Source organism: Poecilia formosa, unplaced genomic scaffold (genome assembly GCF_000485575.1).
Source record: "Poecilia formosa unplaced genomic scaffold, Poecilia_formosa-5.1.2 Scaffold61, whole genome shotgun sequence".
NCBI lineage: Eukaryota > Metazoa > Chordata > Actinopteri > Cyprinodontiformes > Poeciliidae > Poecilia > Poecilia formosa.
The window spans coordinates 905,720-925,201 of record NW_006800000.1 but is presented as its reverse complement, the minus strand read 5'-3'; the positions used below and the strand labels follow the sequence as shown (position 1 = coordinate 925,201).

Sequence of the window (19,482 nt, the reverse complement as noted above, 5' to 3'; positions counted from 1 at the left end):
GGAACAGACACAACGCAAGTATTCTTAAGGTCTAGACAAAGTATGATAAGGAAAACAGAAAATATTTTTATTTCCAGAATTTATTCCCTCTCCTGTTGTCCGTTTTTCATCCAGTGATGTATTTATCCGTCCTTCGATAGTTCAGGGCAACATAAACTATGGAGTTAAAAATACTAAGCACAGGTTTATAGGATACAGCTTTATTGAAACAGTCTTAACCAATAACATCAGTGTACAAATGGGTTACGGCGCAACAAAACAGCGGGTTAAAGAAAGAAAAGGGGGAAAAAAAAATGCTTATGAAAATTATTGGATCAAAAGGGAGAAGCGTCGACAGTAAGGTACAAGAAAACCATTCCCATGAACTCAGATCGACAGTGGCAGGGTAATTTTTTGCATTTACTTTGTAAAAAAAATAAATTAATGAACTCTTTCAAGTTTACAGGAACATCTATTTGTAGTTTTACATGACACAGACTCTCTGAGAATCCTACATGTGGTGAACTTGAGCATGTTGAGTTAGAACATTTAGAGGATCTAAATGTCAGCAGGCTGATTAATAAGTAGGGCGGGAGTTAAAAAAAAAAAAACCTGAAATAAAATTAACCATCGGAACTTAAATGTTAGAAAAGTGAGCTTGGGCAAACACATTCAAAAATCCTGAATGGTTTAACGTGGCGCAACAGGACGGTTCTTTTGATCCTTTAGGATCGCATTGCTTGAGCGTTGGCCCTGGACAGGCCTCTTGATCCTTGGGCAGTTCCCCGCTTGTAACCTTGCTGATATCCCTCCTGGAAGGACGAACGCAGGTAAACAGAGGTTAGCCAGCTCACAAGACAGAAAAACACCGATTAGGTTTGGAAGTGAAGTCATGTCTTACACGCTGGTAGCTGCTGTTGGAATAGTCCCGAGATGCGTTAAACTGGGTTTGGCCATAACCGCTGCTGGAAGGAGCGTTTGAAAACGGAGCACGGTATCCTTCATAACCACCTGATTACAGAAGTCAATGTGATCAGAGGCAACGAGTGCTGCAATTAAAACCACTATTTGTTCCAGCTGTGACGCAGTTTGACGGTGGTACCTCTAAATCCATTTGAGGAGCCCCGGTATCCATTCATAATGCCACGGGTGTTTCTGGGTCCACCCCTGGGCGCACCTCTGCTGCTGTAGAACGACTGGCTGGACGGCCCGAACCCTGACCCCGCAGAGGGATCATCGTGACTTCCTGTTGATGGCATGACCTGATCTGGAGGCTGGAATCCACCAACAACTGATAAAAGAGAGTTGAGAACATCTCAGAAGTCTGTGATGCACTAATAGGTGGGTCACTAAAGCAGGGTAGCTTACATACTTTAAAACAGCAAAGCTACCTTCTCCGTCTTACGACTGCTGCAGTAAAAGGCTCTTTAATGTGCTGTGTGCTCTCTCACCTGACTGTAATCTTTCCTGTGGCATTTCTGGCTGCTCTACAGTGTTCTCTGACTGGCTGGGAAAGCCCTGGCCATAGCCACCAGGAAATTGGCTGGACTGCTTCAGTGCGTCTGCTTGGCCGTCAGTGGGTGGAGGTACGGGTGCATTCATATTAAATACCTGAAATGACAAATTAAAAATCTCAAATCTGTTCGCTTTCAAAAGCGCGGCATAATTCTCGCTGAAGATCTGTGAATCCAGAAAGGGTTAAAACAGTTTTACCCCCACCCCCCGTCAGGATGGCACACGATAATTAAGTATTTGGTTTTGTTTTAGGAAGTGAAACTTGTTTACTGGCCTGAAATGTTCTTCACTGGCCCTGACTAAACCTTAAATTGGACACGATCCGACGTTTTCAGTAGAATATATTGAAGTCCAAACGTATTTTGCTGCTAGGCTGCTAAAATGAACCCAAAGCATACCGCTTGCACTGACTGGAAAGGTGCTGCGTTCACATTGATGCCTCCGGAGTGGATATGTTTGGAGACAGGTGGGAAGGCAGTAGACAAGGAACATGGGGCAGAAGACTGTTCAGATGACAGAGACATAGAGGTCTGGGAAGGCAGGGAGGAGGAAATTTGAAAGGCAAGGAAACAAGGAATATGAAAAAGGTCAGCGGATGCGATGGGAGCTGCGATCATTACACTAAAAGCTTCCAGCTATTTCCACATAATATTCGAATGACTCTGTACAACACAGCTGAGAAGAAATACCATCTTCGTGATCCCTAAAATAGATCTCAATACTTACTGACTGATGCTTTCAGGCAACTAAAAAGAACTAAGTGTTTAACCTTCAGCTGTGCTTTTCCTGCACTTACTTGGGAGGATTCCTGTGGTGCAGATACAGTACTTGTCTGAGGGAGCCTGGGTTCCGAGTGGACTACGAAAGAGAAAATAAAACGGGTACATTCTTAAAAAATATTCATAATCCACTGTCTTATTACAGCTATAGGATCACTCACTTGAAGGGCCACCCATCTGCTGCAGGTCGACCGTCTGCAGAGCTTTCATTGGCTGAGCAGACACGATGGCTGGGTCCAGGGCCTGGCCGTCAAACTCCAACATGGAGTCCTGTCAATCCAAACACGCTTTAATCAGACTTAGAGCTACAACAATACGATTTATGTCAACGCCATCGTAATTTTAAATAAGGTTGGAATCTGGAGCCAATTCTGCCAGAAATAACTTTTTTCCCTCTCTACCCCTGATTCTACTGTTCAATTTACCCAGTTTCACAGCTGGTAAAATTTTGAAATAATGATCTGTTTATAAACTTGCTGACACCGGAAGCAGAAATACTTCAAGGTACTGCATTAATATTAGTATTTCGCAACACTATTCACACCTAGCGGAGTCCTGACATCTGCAGAAGGCTATGCGAGACTGTTCTAACCTGCATGAAGTTGTAAGTCCCTTGCATTTGGGCCATGAGATCTTGCACCACCTGCTTTCTGACCACAGGGTCAGTGGCAGGAGAGGGAGCAGCTTGGTTCACAGCCATGGTGGGCTCAGAAGCCAGCTGTGCAGGTGGGTGGTGCTGCAGGGAATTCATCTATCAGCAGAAACAGAATACAGTCAAGTACACTATGTTGCCAAGTATCGTGTGTGGGTATGCTTGCCAGGGCTTGGCTCCATAGTCTCAGCTAATGCTACATGTTAAAAACACATTCATGCTTGAGGATACGGGGGGAACACGGTTCCTCCCATTTACGAGATGACTGAGCAGCAGTAAGGGAAATGGAGGAGAATGCTTTTTGAAGGCGGGCCTTGAGTGAAACCCTGATGATGGCAACTTCATGATAAACATCACTGTCTGACCTCACAAATGATGTCTTAGAAGAAAAGTTGAAATAGTCCTACAAACTCAATCTTAAACCTTATTGAGTTCATTCCTAGAAGACTAAAGCCTATATATCAATAATGGGACGTGACATAAGTTCAACCATCTCAGTACGTTTGACAATACAGAGTATTTGGTGCCACTGATGGGTGAAGTGAGGATACCTGAGCCTCCACAGTCCACTCCTCCACTTGGTCTTTGTCAGTGTTACTGTATGTAGTTTCTGGAACAAACTGTCTGTTAAAAAACTGAGACAAAGGACGGCTATTTAATTTAAGCGCATAATAAAAGTATATATATATGTATACACATTAATAACCGATGAGCCACAGCTTTTAATGCACTGCATAAAAAAGCCTGACAACCTCTGTGGTTTCCACTTGGACAGGCTCTGTGTAGTTTTCATTATTTGGTCCTTCTGGAAAGGAACAAATTTGAAGCGTGACTACACCCAAGTAAATACACACTAATAATTTAATACGCAAATGAGTAAGTTTTTACCAGGTTCAGGTGGCTGCTCCCCAGTAACCGCCGTTTCATCCACAACAGCCTGCTCTTCTGGCTTCTCTTCTGTCTCACAAGTCCCGTTCTGTTTAGATTCTGCTCTGTCAAAGTAACCACTGACCAGTAGTTTGTCCAGAGTCTCCCTCAGTGACTTGTCTGGAACAAAGACGAGAGGGATTGATTTTAGTAATAAAGTTCTTTTTTTCATTGCGAAGTGACGTAAATGTCAAACACGGCCTGACTGACAAACTGATTTTTCACTGAGTTCTCAACACTAAACCAGGTTACTGCTTTAAGTAATAAAGCCAGTGGAACGAGTGGCTGAATGTTTGTGGTGTAAATGTACAATAACTTAAGATGTTTGTTTCAACACTTTTAAAAACCTGCTTACATGTGGTTCCTGCCACAGACTTGTCTCGACCCTCAAGGAGAGACCACAAGTGCTGTGAGGCCTCTTCATATTGGTCAGTCAATCTGGAAATAACGATTCAGGGTGCAGTGAAGGATATTTGACATTTAATTTTAAAAGTATGAAAACACAAATAAGAAAAATATCTGCATATAGAGGCACCTCCAAGAATTAGAGTATCTTCAAAAATGCAAGTATTTCATCATGTCAGCTGAAGGTCGCATTTTAAAGATACATTATACACACAGTGACATATTTGAATTGTTTATTTCCGTTCATTTTAATGATTGCATCTAATGAAATCCCCAAACTCGGCTTCTTGGAAAATACAAACATTACTGACCAATAAAAAAACCTAATTTCTTACAACAAAATGGGATTTTACGCCAATCATCGGGAATCAAACCAAGCATATTGATCCAAAGTCGAGTGGAGAGAAAAGTAGCAAAAAAAGATGAACAAGAAAGTCTTGAGAAGCAAAGAGAATAGAAGAGTTTTAGGAAGAACTTGGTACCTGCCAGTAATATAAATACCTGCGTTAAAAAAACTATACAATCACTGTGTTTGACTGGCCTACAAACTGTCCTGATGTAAACTCCTAACAGCACAGACGAGATAAAGGGCAGCATGAACAGATTGGATTTCTATTAACTTAAAGTCAATCATCAAAATTACCAGAAAAGCCTTCAAAATATATCAATTAGTGTCTAATGAATCTGCATACTCTCGTTTTCATTTTTCTTCTTCAGAAGCAGAAATAAGTTAACTCTCCAATACTATTCTGGTTTCTGAGACACACTTGCACGACCTAATGAAGAAAATTATTTACCCACATCCACATACCTGATATCGCAGTCCCTGTCAGGACCCACCAGTTTATAAAACTCATCAAAAGATGCAAGGTCAGCATCTGTGAGCAGAGGGGAGCCAGAGGAATCTGGTCTTTTAAGGTCCTGTCGCACGCCGTCCTCCCCTAGCTGGTCCAACAAATACTGGAGCTCCAACACCGTCTTCAACCGCCGTTGTTCCATTTCCTCCCGTTGAAGCTGCTCTCGCCGTGCGGACTTTTTCACTGCCTTCTGTACCTAGACGTACACAGAGACGTTTTGGTGCATTTTATGTTACACGAAAATTGTAAAAGGAGAAAATTCCCACTGCGGCTGGTACAGGAGCCATCACGCAGAAAGTTTAAGCCAACAGCAGACAATCTTTTCTCTCTTCACGGTTTAATAAGTTAGTAGTTTTACGAAACAGCTTCTTAATGGAGACGTCTGATACCATCAAACTCCTTTAAAATAAACAATTATTGGGGTTTGGTCACAAACTTTCAGGAAAAGGTCTGACTAACCTCTTGGCCCAAAGCCAGGAAGCTCTTCTGCAGTTCTCGAGCAAAATCAAGGTTATTGATGATCTCTTGATACTTCGACAAGGCTTCCTTTGGAAACATCCAGGAAAGAAAATTACAAATTGTTACATTGCTTGCATTAATACAATGCTGCATATGAAGTAGCTCCCAGTTTCCCATCTCACCAGCTGATCCTGATTCAGTCTTTCTCCCTTATTCTTTCTGGCCTGATAGTCATCCAGTTTGGACTGAAAAAAAATAAATAAATAAAAACAAAAATGTCAAAATAAAATCCAAAAGCATAGATTCAAAAGTGTAAATAGAAGAACTGGTCTTCTTGTTCATTTAAAAACATTTCATTGTTTGTTTGTTTTTTTAGCTTTATAAAATAGCATTTTTTTCTTGCCATAAAAACATCTTTAGATAACAACATTCTTTCTGAAATTTAATCATAAAAATATTCATCCACTTAATGATCTCAAGCAGTAACTGGTGACATCTAGTGAAAAACACACACACACACACACACACACACACAGAGACAAAAATCAGTGCCAAAACAGAGAAAGATTCAAAAACCTCGATGTAAACATTTTGCCCATGTACCTTTTTCTTTTCCATATTCCGGACCTTTTTGTCGATAACACCAAGAAACTGCTTCATGGTCTCAGAATGACTTCCATTTCCCAAGTCTGGAATGGCACACTGGACAGCATTGTTGCCAGCCGCTGCTGAAGGCATCTTAAGGAAAAGATTTGACCGAAAAAGAAAAATGGGGCAGGTGTTATTTAATGTCTCTATTGCTGTGTGATTTATGGCTTTAATGTCTCCATAACACGAATAACTTAGGACTTATAGTTCTCAAAACATTGATCGGCCATTTAATGAATGTGAACAATTGTGTTAAAGTGAATTAGTCAGTGTTATGATGTCACTGTACCAAATATTGCATACATCTTCAAGAAGACTAAAGTACTTTTAGAAAACATGTTTTTTTTGGTTGGAAGTTAAATAGCATTTGAATTTTTCCTAATGCAGCCACTGTTGTCTGAAACGATTTCCATGTGGCTCCATGTTTCCAGAATAACGCCAGAGGTTTTTATTTTATTATTTTTTAAATTTATTTATTTATTTTACAAATCTAGACGTCAGAATTATCAACTCTCCCCGACTGACAGTTTTATTACCGGTTGCTGTTTAGAAGATATTAAATAATAATGTTAACATATGTCACTGCATTTTCTATCATGCTAATGAAATGTCTGGGTACGATTGCTAAACAGTCTTTGAAGATACACAATATATGCAGAAATAAACTAATTTGTTCCATGAGGACATGCTTAATTAGGCTAAGAAAGGTCTAGGTTTAGAAAAATGTGGGATCATATTTTTATATTAATTTCAAAGACGGACGTAAGTTACCTCAGAGTCTGGCTTTTAAATGTTGTAACTGATTTATTTTAACCTACATACATTCTCTCGGTATAATTGAAACTGTATTTTATTTCGCCTTTAAATAAAAATGTTTTGATATGAACCATTTCCTTTGGACATACAGTCTACAGATACGAACCACATTTCACCCTTACAGAAAGCTACACACATACAATACAGCGGTTATGTATTTTATTTTATCGTCGAAGACACTGCAGACAGATGTTAGCTCAACCTGCTGCAGGGCCGACTGACACTCGAGGAGTATTACTGAGTAATTTTCCAAACAGATGATCTTAATTTAACTTTTATAGCAATTATGTCTAAAGATAATCTGGAATACTGGGGGGCTTTTACATATCTAGTCTCAAAATAAGAACATTTTACCTCGACCTAAACCCATCTCTCCTACGCGAGGAAAGCAGCAGTTGAAGCCGTTATTCTTTGAATGCTAACGAGATTTTTCCCCCCTTTAAATCTGGTTCTATGAGAGCACATGCAAATAGAAACAAAACCCGAGCAACTGAACAAAATTAAAATGAAGGCCTGCGTTTTAAAGTTGCGTTCTTCAACTTAACTTGTAAACATTTTACAGACAGATACAAGCAGCGTCTTATTATGACGTTACAAATTCTACGTCCACAGTTTTAATTTGAAAATGCGGACTTTCTGGTTCTGAGACAACGTCGTCCAATTCAGTTTAACCTAGCTTCGACCATGGTCCCATTGTTAGCCTATACTAGCATGTTCCTTAACGATATGCTGGCAAAGCCCGACGCCCAGCTAATGTCATTTAAAACTGCCTTTTACGCGAATTATAAAGTGTTTGAGTGGTTCTTGTGAAGAAAATTGTTGCCCCATGACGTTAAGTTTTACCCATGAAAACAAAGACCCTGTCGGGACGCAGCGATCCACTCGGATTTTTTTTGCAGCCGTCTCGAGTAAAACATGACAAAAGACTTATTTCCCGAAATTCAGATGAAATAGCTATTTGGTGTAAATAGCAACCATTCCATACCTTTATTCTCTTTGTCTTCAAAGAGATTTTCTTTGCCGGGGTTTACGTTAACAGCGAAACGATCAGTACAGTCCGTGTCTTTTTTTTTTTTTTTTTTTTTTTTTTACTTTAAGTGGAGCTTTTCTAGAAGGATGCTCAGGCTCAAACCGGCTGACGCTAGCTAGCTCCTAAGCTAACAAGGACCCCTGTGCTAACGTTATCTTCCTCTGATGAGGAACGACACAAGACAAAAATACCCTACTGCCCCCTAGAGATAATACGTAGAATTGCTTCTAGAGTGAAGATAAATTCCTCTGTTAATGTATATTTGAAGTCTGCTTAAATTTTTTGATTAAAAGAAATTTGGAAGAGAAACAAAATGAAAATCTATATTGAGAGTTCAGATTTTTTTAAAAAATCTAATAACATGACATTAACTTAATCTTTAAAACCTGTCTTCTATCTGAGGTATTTTAAAACTATGTCCAAAATTCAACAGCGTAAATGTATTTGCACACCTTGATCATTGCGATGTTAAAAATTCTGATCAGATACCGTGGCAAATGCATCCCTGACCGATCAAATAAAAGTATTCAAGGTTTCTAAGTAACATATGTTTTTGGAATACATGAATATTTTGATGTAAAATAAAATAGTGAAAAAACTTTGTTGATCAATTAAAATCTATACGTCCATGAGCAAAGAAATAGTTCTCACATTTAACTGTATTTTAGTGGATACTGCAGTCATTACTATAGCAAATTTTGTTAGCTTGTCCTCTCCAGGATTTCTTGCATGTTTATATTATTTTTCTACTGGCTTAAAGAGACAGTCATGATTTACAAAGTGAGAATTTCACCCCAGCTGCTTCAGCTGTTTTATATTTCTACGCATATTTACACATGGACAAGCCTGCTTTTGCACTGTTGATTTATTTAATAAGTGTGCTTTATGTTTCATTTTAGAGAACCTGCTTTTAGATTTATTCAGGAGCTCTGGCATGTTTGTAAAAGTCTACCTTAAATTTGAAAGACATGCATGCTCGTTGTTTTGATTCAAATGTTAGATACCTATGGAGGCAGTGGGTTAACATGTATGTTGTCATTCATAAAGAAACACACCAACTAAAGACAGAAAGAACAAACTGTGTTCTGGTCCTAAATCCGAATTACTTAACTTAGAAGAACATCAGCTGAATTTATTATTATAATTTTAATTTTATTCAATATTAAAATAATGGCAAAAACATATGGTGTGACACATAATGAAAAGATAATAAAATCGCTGAGCTAACAAAAAAAAGAAAACAGAAGTATGGTGTTGCAGAGAATGAGTGTCGTTAACTGTGTGTGCGTGTGGGTATATATAAGAGAGTACATCAGCTGAAATTTGACCACCATTGAAAAAACAAAACAAAAATACTGTGAACTGATGAATGAAGGTAATATCAAGAACCACACTGTGGCAATTACAAAGGTTGGACAGAAGAGGGCGCATGTGTCTTGGATAACTGGGGGTTTTGAACTTCAAATTTGATGAAAATCTTGAACAAGATCCTGCAAACAACTTTTGCAATGTTCTTTATTTGTTTTAGTTTTTTTTTTCTCTCTGTTGTGAGGGAGTAGTAAAATACATACTGGCGAAAAGAAAGAGGCCTTACTAAAAATGCTCAAACATGGGTCTGAATAGCAGATGAGTTATCTTAAGTTATTTTAAAATATGTGATCAATGACCTTACAATTAAATCCAAACCTAATTAAAATAATGTTTCTTTGTTCAAATTACTATGAAATGTTGAGTAATAAAGAAGCTTAGAGATCTGTTCAGGTCAGCCTTTGAGTTGTAGGAGACAAATTAGGTTTCCAAAAATTTAAACACTTCCAAAAATAACAGCCCATTATGGAATGACTACCTTAGAGATTTCAACCAAATATTCTCACAGCATGATTTTCTCCCTTCTCTCCCTGTCCTGTCTAAGTCTTTCTAAAACCATCGAGGTAAGGACAAACGGATCCTTGGCTTCTGTGTCTGATGTGGGCTGCTGAGTAATGGCCGTACATCCTTCACTGCGCCTCTCCTGCTCCACATCTGACTGGATTAAATCTGTGTAGAGGATTTATTGGCTGAAAAACCACCGGAGCCCCACAAACACTTTGGCCCCACACCACTTGTAGTGCAATCCAGGCAAGCGCATGGATTTATCTGCAGTTCTTCTGGCTCCTACGGGTCTTTTTTCCACACTCCCTTTTTCAGATGGTTTTTAAAGAGGTTTAAAAGAAAACAACAGATTTTTTGTTTTTCCACTCAGCTTTTCTTCTCTTAGTTGGGCAGCATGAATAATTCATGACCCACATGTGTTAGAGACAGACAGCAAGCATCTTCACTTAATTGCAACTATTATCGTCACTGAAGCAGGAGAATTTGTATTCTCCATCATGCAACAGTGATTAACTTGGGCTTGAACTTCGAGTGTGGTTCAGAGGTAAACGTTGCACCAAAGGCCAGTGGATGCATATGGCAAAGCCACAGAGGAAAACACTGAATATTTTCGCAAATCTTCTTTTATGAGATGTCGTGGCTTAGAATGTTGTCTTTTTAAAGCTTACAGCAGTAACTCAAAAGGCTGGAGCAGAAAAATCCTTTTGGCAATGACCATCATCATTCAGATGTAAATACATATATCAACTTTCCACTGTCCTTTACTTTGGTTATTGGGCATACTTCGAAAATGAAAAGGTGATTTGCATGCAAAAAATATAGATCTTTAAATGCATGGAAATTTTAACATTTTTAAAAAGCATCAAAAGTTTCCGTCAAAGAATCATTAATTTTCTCCCAAAACCAAACGTGCCCTGACCTGTTTAATGTGGAACGCATTAATGCACACATCTAAAAACATGAGACTCATTCAAGTGCTCATCAGGTGACATAGATGAAGGTGCTCCTTTGTCCTGCAAACATTCCAGTTTTCCAACATAAGGAACTGTGCATTTGTGTATATGTCCTTTTCTGCATGTGATATCCCTTCAAATAAATAAACAGAAATATGCACATTATAAATGTAAATTTATGTTAGTGTACAGCAAGCGACCATATGCTGGACGTTTAGTACTAATCTAAGACAAGTGCAAAGATATTTACTGATGTTAGATATTCACAAAAGTCTGTTTGTTTCCAGTTTTTCTGTGAAATGCAAAAAGTGTCTCTGTGTGCAGCCACACGTGTTCCAGGTTTCCTCTTCTTTGCACGCTCAGGTTTCCATTCAGGCCTCATTTTGCATTCGAAAGTCACACATGAGTTATTTAATTTATTTTATTTCATATCTAAAAAAAAAATCAACTTGCAATTTTTGCAGCTGTTGTGTAAATTGAAACAATAAAAAAAGGGGGCATCCTTCAGCTTAACAAATGCAAAATTTGAGAAAAGTTTGCATGTTTGGTATAATCCAAAAGGTTAAATTAATGTTGATAAAAACTAATAATAGTTTAAAGGTAAGCTTGATCATTTATAATGATTTGTCAGCTTTATGGGAGAAATGATCAGCATGACGCAATCACTGCATGGAACTTGAAAACGTAACACTTAATTTCTCCAACCTGCACATAAATATTCAGTTCTTTAATTTCACCCCATTCTATGTTTTACATACACATCTTTAAAGTTGTGTGAAAAATTGCTGTGTTATTTTAATGAAGATCAACACACAACTGCCGCAAGAAGTGCATGTTCTCTGATGTTTCCTGTTTTGGAGAGTGACTAAGAGAAATGGACCTCTGTGTCTTAATAATACTCCAGATAAAAGGAAGTAATCAAAAACTAAGATTAATAAACAACAAAAACAGTTTTTTACAAGACTGCGTTAATTTGCACCTCTAAATTTAGCTGCAAACTAATCTTAGTAGGTTTTTATAACTACCTAAATTGCAGTCACCTCATCCCTTCTGAAAAAGTGCCTGATCTATCAAAACCAGGTTCTTATTTAAGAAAGTATTTGAAGCCCTCCATTAAATGTCCAGACCCATATTTTACTGAAATTGCAATACTTCTCCTTTAATTATTTACTAATTGCTGTTGCTAAACAATAAAAGAACCACGGTGTAAAAGGAGAAGAACTATATAATTTCAGTCTCTAGTTTGTATCGCATGTGAAGTGCTAGGAAATCGATCACATGGGGTCGGAGTGCTCAGTGACAAAAGCCGATCTTATCCACCGCCATACAACCCAAGCAGACCTGACATTTGCGTCCTACAGAGTCTGGCCCAGAGGGTGTCTTTGGGAGCAAGCTCCGGGTTAAAACACCAGCTGAGGATTCTCTCAGAAACTAACTTTGGAATAACATCTGTCAGTCACAGACAAAGTTTGCGTAGCTCCACAGTTCCAGATGCTTAATCAGCAGAGATACTCAGAAAGTCCCTGATTAACACTCTAAACAGGGGCGGCGAAGGAATTTTTCTTTTTTTTCTTGGACCGAGTTGACACCTACAAGCGAATGCTAAACTTTAATGATGTATTTCACACTTTGCATTCTGTTTCGTTTTTTTTTTTTACTTGTTCGACAGAGCAAAGGGACATTTAGAACATACTGACACGCATAAGTAAATAGACAAGTAGAAACAATAGTTGTACCAGATTTCACTGTTCTTTACTACTAGAAAAAAAGATGAGGTAATCTGACAGACACAGATTTGTTTTTTTTTTTTGTTTTTTTTTTTCTGCAAAAACTCAACCCCTCAGTCCACTTTGGTGTATGTTGTTTACTCTTTGTTGATACTGAGATAAACATCTAAACCTAAACTCTGTGACCACGAACCACAGTGTAGGTCTGTTTATCTAAAAGTTAGAAAAGAATCCTGGACTTGGAATTTAGGGTGAAATATTTCTGAAAAACAAACAAAACAAAAGGTCACGTTTCATCGAAGTGAGGGGAAACTGGAAACACATTTGGATTCAGCCCGACCGTGAAGATGGTGTCAGATGCCACCTGTGAATGACCACACAAATTGTCTGATGTTGTTGAATGTTTTGCAAAATTTGGTTGTTTTTAAACCAGTTTTGTAAATTTAATAAAATCCTTCACCCTGATATTATCCAAATGAAAGTTAGATCTTCAAAGAAACCGATCTCTGCATCTTTTCAGCATTTGTAAAGCATGAAAGGGAATTGGCATGAGCAGAACTCGTGCCGAAAAGGCCCCAAAAAACAAACTTGAAAGTAGTCTGATTTTCTAAATAGAAATATAATATGCAAGCTTCATGTGCCAACCCAGAGCTTAAACAAACAAGCGCAGACCTGGACAATGACAAAGACATGACTATTTTAAGTGAGTACGCCTTACTCATATATGCATGAAGGTTTCCGATAAGTGCTCAAAGCACATCAGGACACACACACAGGCGCCCCACTTCTGGTTTGGATCCTCCACAGAAGTCTCTGTCATGACTGCCCAGTATCCCAGAATGCCCTGTCCAAAACGAAAAAGTATCTGGACCCTGTCAGTGCTTCCCTGCAGACCATAATTACACAGAATGACTTAATTAAATCAGCTTTGATTGCTATTTCAAGTGATGAGAATAACATGAACTTATGTATTTGTTATTCCCACCCATCTCATGTTGTGTGCAGCCCGTTGTTGCTCTGCGTCTGTGACGTCTGGAGCCGCCGACCAAGTGGGCGTTGTGGTGTTGTTGAGCCGCTGACGTGGCAGGTGCTCTGCTGATGATCTCGGGTCAGGCTCTAGATTGAGCCTGAAGAGCTCTGAGGGGAAGGCAGACTTTTGACATTGTCCATCGGGTGTCTGTCAGAATACATGGGTTTATGCAGGGTAACCAACTTCCAAATGCATCTCATGCAAACACCCACTGGCACGCAACGAGTGAGAATGCGTGCCAGTCTCACTCTTTGAGACTGAGTGAAAGTTTCTTTCACCAAGAAACTTTCCTTTTCTTGGTGAAAGTTTCCTCGTTTCACCAAGAAACGAGGAAAGCATGAAGGACCGGGTCCAATCATCCACATCTTTACTGCATGTCTTTATTTTTGCTAACGGGTATTGATATTTCAGTGTGTGATAGAGGAAACGGCACACACTTGACAAGTTCATGGATATGTTTTTAACCTTAGTGGTATTGTTGTTGAAACACAAATCCTATTTTTCTGGTTCTTGCCCAAAATGACTTACCAAAGTGGAGTAAGAACAATGTGTAATGTTGGTCTCCACGGAAACCCAGGACATGTGATATTACTCCACAAGCGTCAAAGTATCAAGTTAGTTACTGTGTCAGGGTAAATTCACAAGAGGAATAAAAAAAAATTGTTTTTGCCTGAATAACGTTAAAACAATGTTATGAGTGAAGAATTAGTAGATTAATATCTGATAAGACAAATATGTTCCAAAAAGTGAACACAAGCAGTGCTACAGATGTTTCAACACAGAGATATCCATCTGGAACCACCAAATATGTCATCTGGGCACATTTTGACACAATGTATGCACTGGAAAACTAACTTTATTTCAACAATATATCATGATATAAATGAATAATCACAATCCATTGTGGCTATTCATGCCAGCTAATGCTACTGTTTTTTGTTGTTGTTTTTTTACACATTTTAAATATTCAGGAATAAAGTTTGCATCCAGCTGGAGCAGATATAATAGGTACCAAATTAAATCTGAACGAAACCAGCAAAAATACATGAAATGTTTATGGCACCAGTTTACAATGTTGGTTGTGCCGATTACTTTAAAGGGTGAAATTAGCTGAAAAAACTAAAGCAAACATGTGCTTTTCGTAAAATTGCACGGGGGTTTGAATTGTGTTTTGCTCGAAGGCTTCAAGAGACATTTAGCTCCTTCTGCGTCAGACCCTCTGTATGAAGATAGTTGCGTTACTGAAAGTAAAAATAAAACAACTGCTTGAATTCCACAGGATATGACATATATGAAATGTTTTTGAGCCCTACAAACATGTCCTGGAAAGGGGAGTAGGCAGAGAGACCGAGACAGCATCTGACTGACATCTGAGGAGCAACATGTCATTATGTAGTTAAAGCAGCAGATCAAGTGTTATTTGTGCTGGTGTGACCATGCATACATTGTGAAGGTGTATTCTGCAACATTAGGTAGAGAAAAGCAGGCCACAAAAAAAGTTGAGTGTGGCCACTTTCCACTCTTCAGTCATTAAATTAATTTCAAGTATGGGCAGATAAATCAACTACAAAGACTTTAAAATTTTCCTTCAAAAATCATCCTGTCATATTCACAAAATAACTTAAAGTGCAAGACCACGTCTAGATCTCAGCTGCAATGTAACAAGGGACTTTTCAGTTTGCTTTAACTCTTGTGTTAAAAATGTCCAAACTCTGCTTTTTTGTATTGCTGAAACTGAGACATTGTCCAAAGAAGCCTATGAGTATAAACAGAAAAGATAACAAAATAAAAATAATTAGCAAATTTACAAAATTAACAATCTTTATGCTCATAAAAGGTGTGAACTGATTTTTTTTAAAATAAAAAAAACATCTTATTTTCTTTCTCTTTTTTTTGCTTTAATTTTGATCTCAATGAGTTTTTGTGTCGCACTTGTTCACTTGCAGTAACAAGCAGCTTGGAAAAATGTGGAATTCATATGCAAACAGATCACTTCTAGTATTTCCACATTTATAATATTTGGATGCAATCTGTTGGGTTTTTGAATGTGTGTATCCTTTCTTTATTGACCTTGGCTCAATATGGCATTTGTTTAGTTTGTTTTGATTTATGTCAATTTCCCTAGGCTGTTAAACTTGAAAATTGCAAGTCCAAGCCACAATGCTTGTCAAATGGGGTCCCTCAGGGCGCTACTGTGGGCTTAGTTCTCTTATTGCACATTAATAGACAACCTTTAGTGTGTGAAGACTGATATTTTAATATTTGCAAATTATAAATTTCTTTTAAAAGATGATAATAAAACTAAGGAATTCCTGCCATGCTGACACATGATTCATGTTGGCATAACAGATGTTATTTACATCTGGATGCATTAATAGCAATTTGATAGCTTGTTGAAAGAAGCAGTGCACATCTTAGTATTTGATATATTTAATTTGGTAGAATGAGTACAAGTAGTCATCCAACATAAACATCAACAACTTTAGAAACAGTTATTTCTTGATTCCTCCTGTTAGTCTGTGTCCATCAAAAATGATGTAAAATGTTAAAAAATGAAGACCTTTAGTTTAAACAATTAAGACCTTCAGTTATTCTTATAGGACTCTATGCATGTTTATTGAGAAACATTCTTTATTGTAGTTTATATGACCGCTTTATATAAACGAAAAGACATTAGCTTTCCCTTCCTTTCTTTTCTTGGGAAAAAAAAAAGTTCTTCCTTAACTTTGGCAAAATAATAATAATGGAAAAAAAAGAAGAAAACTAAAACTTTTTTTTGTTATATTCTTTCAGTTCACATCAATAAACATCTTTGGAGGTCAGGGGGTACTTGTGTGGTTCCCTGGGGATAGGAACAGAGCTGGTTCTGGTTTTAAACACTCTGTAACAGTCACAAGAGGAACAGAGAAGAGCTCAGAGAATGCAGACTCTCCTGTCAGTGAAATAAGGCCCCGGCTAAGAAGATAGCCAGCAGGGTTTGTTTCCCCCCTGTCAGTGCAGAGAGAAGACCATGAAAAGCATAAATACAGCACTTCCTCCACCTCCGCCTCCTCATGGTTCTCATTCTCATCAGGAGTTTCCTCCATCCTGTGCATCTCTTACAAAATGCACCAAGACAGAACATAGAGGAAAGAAATATAATGTTATAGAAAAAAAAAAGGAATTGTTTAGTCTGAGAATAGAAACTATACAAAGAAAAATATGCCATTTAAGTGCAAATAACGCAAAGCTGCTACCATTTGCTGGAGGGCTAAAGTATGAAAGACAAAGTAATTGTGATCTTTAAGACGCAATCAAGGGCAGGGACTTCTTTCTGGTTAAAAAAAAAAAAACAACCCAACAATCTTAAGCGCTTGTGCTCACTGCTTGTTGTTCAAAATAAACAAAGACAGAGGCAGAGCTGGAGCAATGATTAGAGAAATCAACAAATCCCCAACAGGACATGAACACATGGGCCCCCAGGCTGGATGAGGATATTTGGAAAGGGTGAGTCAGTGTTGGGAGGACGAAGGGTGCATGTGAGGAGGGGAGGGAGGCTGAGGGCAGCCGAAGGACCAGAGGTGCAAACTGCGAGCCGACAGAGCAGCCTCTCTCAATTTAGTTTACCATATCCGTCATGGGAACATCACTTCTATTTTCTTTTCATTACAAGACCAATCTCTCCTCAATCCTTTCAAACAACAGTGGAATAACAGCTTGTTTGTTCTGTGTGGCCTCTGATCAGTGTTTGTAGCTGATATGGACGCCCATAGGACCAACTTTATTTTTTTTTTATTTTTATTTTTTTCCAGTGAGAGACCTACAACAACTATTCACATGCATGTGTAGTGCCGCCAATAAACAGCCACATTTAAGAAAATAATCAGCCAAATATTTGAATGAGCAAACTGGGACAAAGAAAGAAGCTGCAGCCATTTTTTTTTTTACCTGGTGCTTGTAAACAGCTTTAACACTATGCCTTAAAAGTCCAAAGACAGAAAACTGACTGACATTTTTGCCCAATTTGAAAGCATGAGCAGATGTTTGTGCTTCTAAGTTTATTTGGGAAGACAGGTGAGTAATGCATAATGCTTTGGCCTTCTCTGCCTAATTGTCTTTCCCACAAGTAGCCTGGTTCAGATCAGATCTGACAGCATGTGTGCGGCTGACATTCGGAATTACTTTCTGTGTGTACGCGTGAAACCCTTCCAGGCCTGCTTAGAGTTTCTCCTGACGTGTTTAAGATCTGATTAGCTGTGCAGATGGACCACAGTTCAACCCGGTTGGGACTGCATGCTGACAAATCAAAAGAAGAAGTGATGATCGCTGGTGGAAAAGCAAATGTTGCCGTTGAAATATTTGGTTGATGTTGCCAAAGTAACAAAAATAAAAAAAAATAAAAAAATCATCTGACAAATGTGAGGATAGCTTTTAGTATTATATCTGAACAACGTTAGAGCAAAGGGTTTGTCGGCTGAAATCATGGAAATTTGTAAAACCTCCAGCAGTAAATATCAAGAGATGTTTCTATGAAGAGTGAGTAACATTGTTTTTTGTAAGTTACTTTTTGCTCCTATTTGTTTTAGTTCCAAATTAAGCACAAAACCCAACTTTACAGTCAGGTTTGAGGGTACACCTCGTAAAGATGTGGAAAAAAACCAAAGGACATATTTCTTTTTCCTCCCTGGCCATGATGACAAAATAATACTGGATCCCCATCAGGCCCAAAGCCTGTAGTGATGAGCAGGTTTCAGTCATTCACATGTTGCCTGATCAACTCAAATATGGCTTACTTGAAAAATGTGTTTTCTTTTGCATTTTGAAGGATGGCGAAGAGAAAATCATGGCTTAGTGAGATCATCCCATCTTCACAGGGTGGCATGGATAACTAATAAAAAAGCAGCAAGGATAACATTACTTAAAACCATTTGATATGGAAATGATCAAATTAAAGAAACAATTAGTAATTCCTTTCATTTATTTTACAACAGTTGTGTTGTATACTAGTAACTGTGGTACTTGTGGTTGTGCAAAAATAAAACACAATAAAAATTAATAATTATTAGAAGTGGATGAGACATTGTTTAGCTTGTTTGATCAATACAGTTAAAATTAAAGTGTGATTTTTCAACGTTACTTAGGATGATGTTATGCTACTGTTATAAAACATGAATTTGGTTTGTATTAATTTAATTATTTTGGTTATTTGTATAGTACATTAAATGATCCTTTGCACATTGCGCACACACACACACACATACACACACACACACACGCACATGCATATACACACACATGCGTGCACACGCACACACACACACACGCACGCACGCACGCACGCACGCACGCACGCACACACACATACACACACATATATATGTATATATTATGTTTTCTACAACTTAATTATAAGAATAATCATCAATTTTATTTATCACTGGCATTTCTGTGGATGTGAAAATTTACTTTAACTGGAAAGTGGTAATGTTAGTTATTTAAAACCTTTTATTTGGCAAATTTTTGTTCATTTTTAATTGTGTAAAGGTATAAATCAATAATATACCTGATGAGCTGCAAGTTTTTTAAGACTCTGTCAAGTCTAGTTTGAGCCATGTGACTGATCTCCTTACATTAGATTATTATGTACCATAAAACGGGGTTAAGCAAAGCAGACTGCCTGTCAAATCTGTAAAGATATGTCTCAATGTAAGTCACAAGCTAGCTTGGTTTTTAGAAAGGCACGTAATCAAAGCAATATTTCAGGGGTATCAAATAATGGTTTTGTGCCACAATATACTCTTGAGGCTTTGTTTGCTGAAAAGCTACATTTCTCTGCCAGGAATCCTTGAGATAG

General features: G+C 38.1%; 1 protein-coding gene across 4 annotated transcripts; it reads right to left on the bottom strand.

Annotated features, from left to right (window-relative positions):
• Window positions 1-184: 184 nt before the first annotated feature.
• caprin1a (cell cycle associated protein 1a) lies at window positions 185-8,211 on the bottom strand. 4 transcript variants are annotated; one of them, XM_016672465.1, is made up of 17 exons: window positions 8,023-8,211; window positions 6,177-6,311; window positions 5,756-5,818; window positions 5,574-5,660; window positions 5,069-5,310; window positions 4,208-4,290; window positions 3,814-3,972; window positions 3,675-3,730; window positions 3,477-3,560; window positions 2,866-3,024; window positions 2,435-2,543; window positions 2,291-2,352; window positions 1,893-2,024; window positions 1,431-1,590; window positions 1,082-1,270; window positions 881-990; window positions 185-791 (listed from the first exon to the last, which is right to left on the bottom strand). In XM_016672465.1, exons 2-17 carry the CDS (start codon window positions 6,309-6,311, stop codon window positions 705-707), a joined length of 1,917 nt encoding a protein of 638 aa, XP_016527951.1. In that variant the 5' UTR covers window positions 8,023-8,211; the 3' UTR covers window positions 185-704. The 4 variants fall into 4 exon arrangements, with proteins under 4 accessions (XP_016527951.1, XP_007554117.1, XP_016527952.1 ...); XM_007554055.2 differs by having other exon boundaries at window positions 3,678-3,730; XM_016672466.1 differs by lacking the exon at window positions 1,893-2,024 and having other exon boundaries at window positions 8,023-8,210.
• Window positions 8,212-19,482: the final 11,271 nt, after the last annotated feature.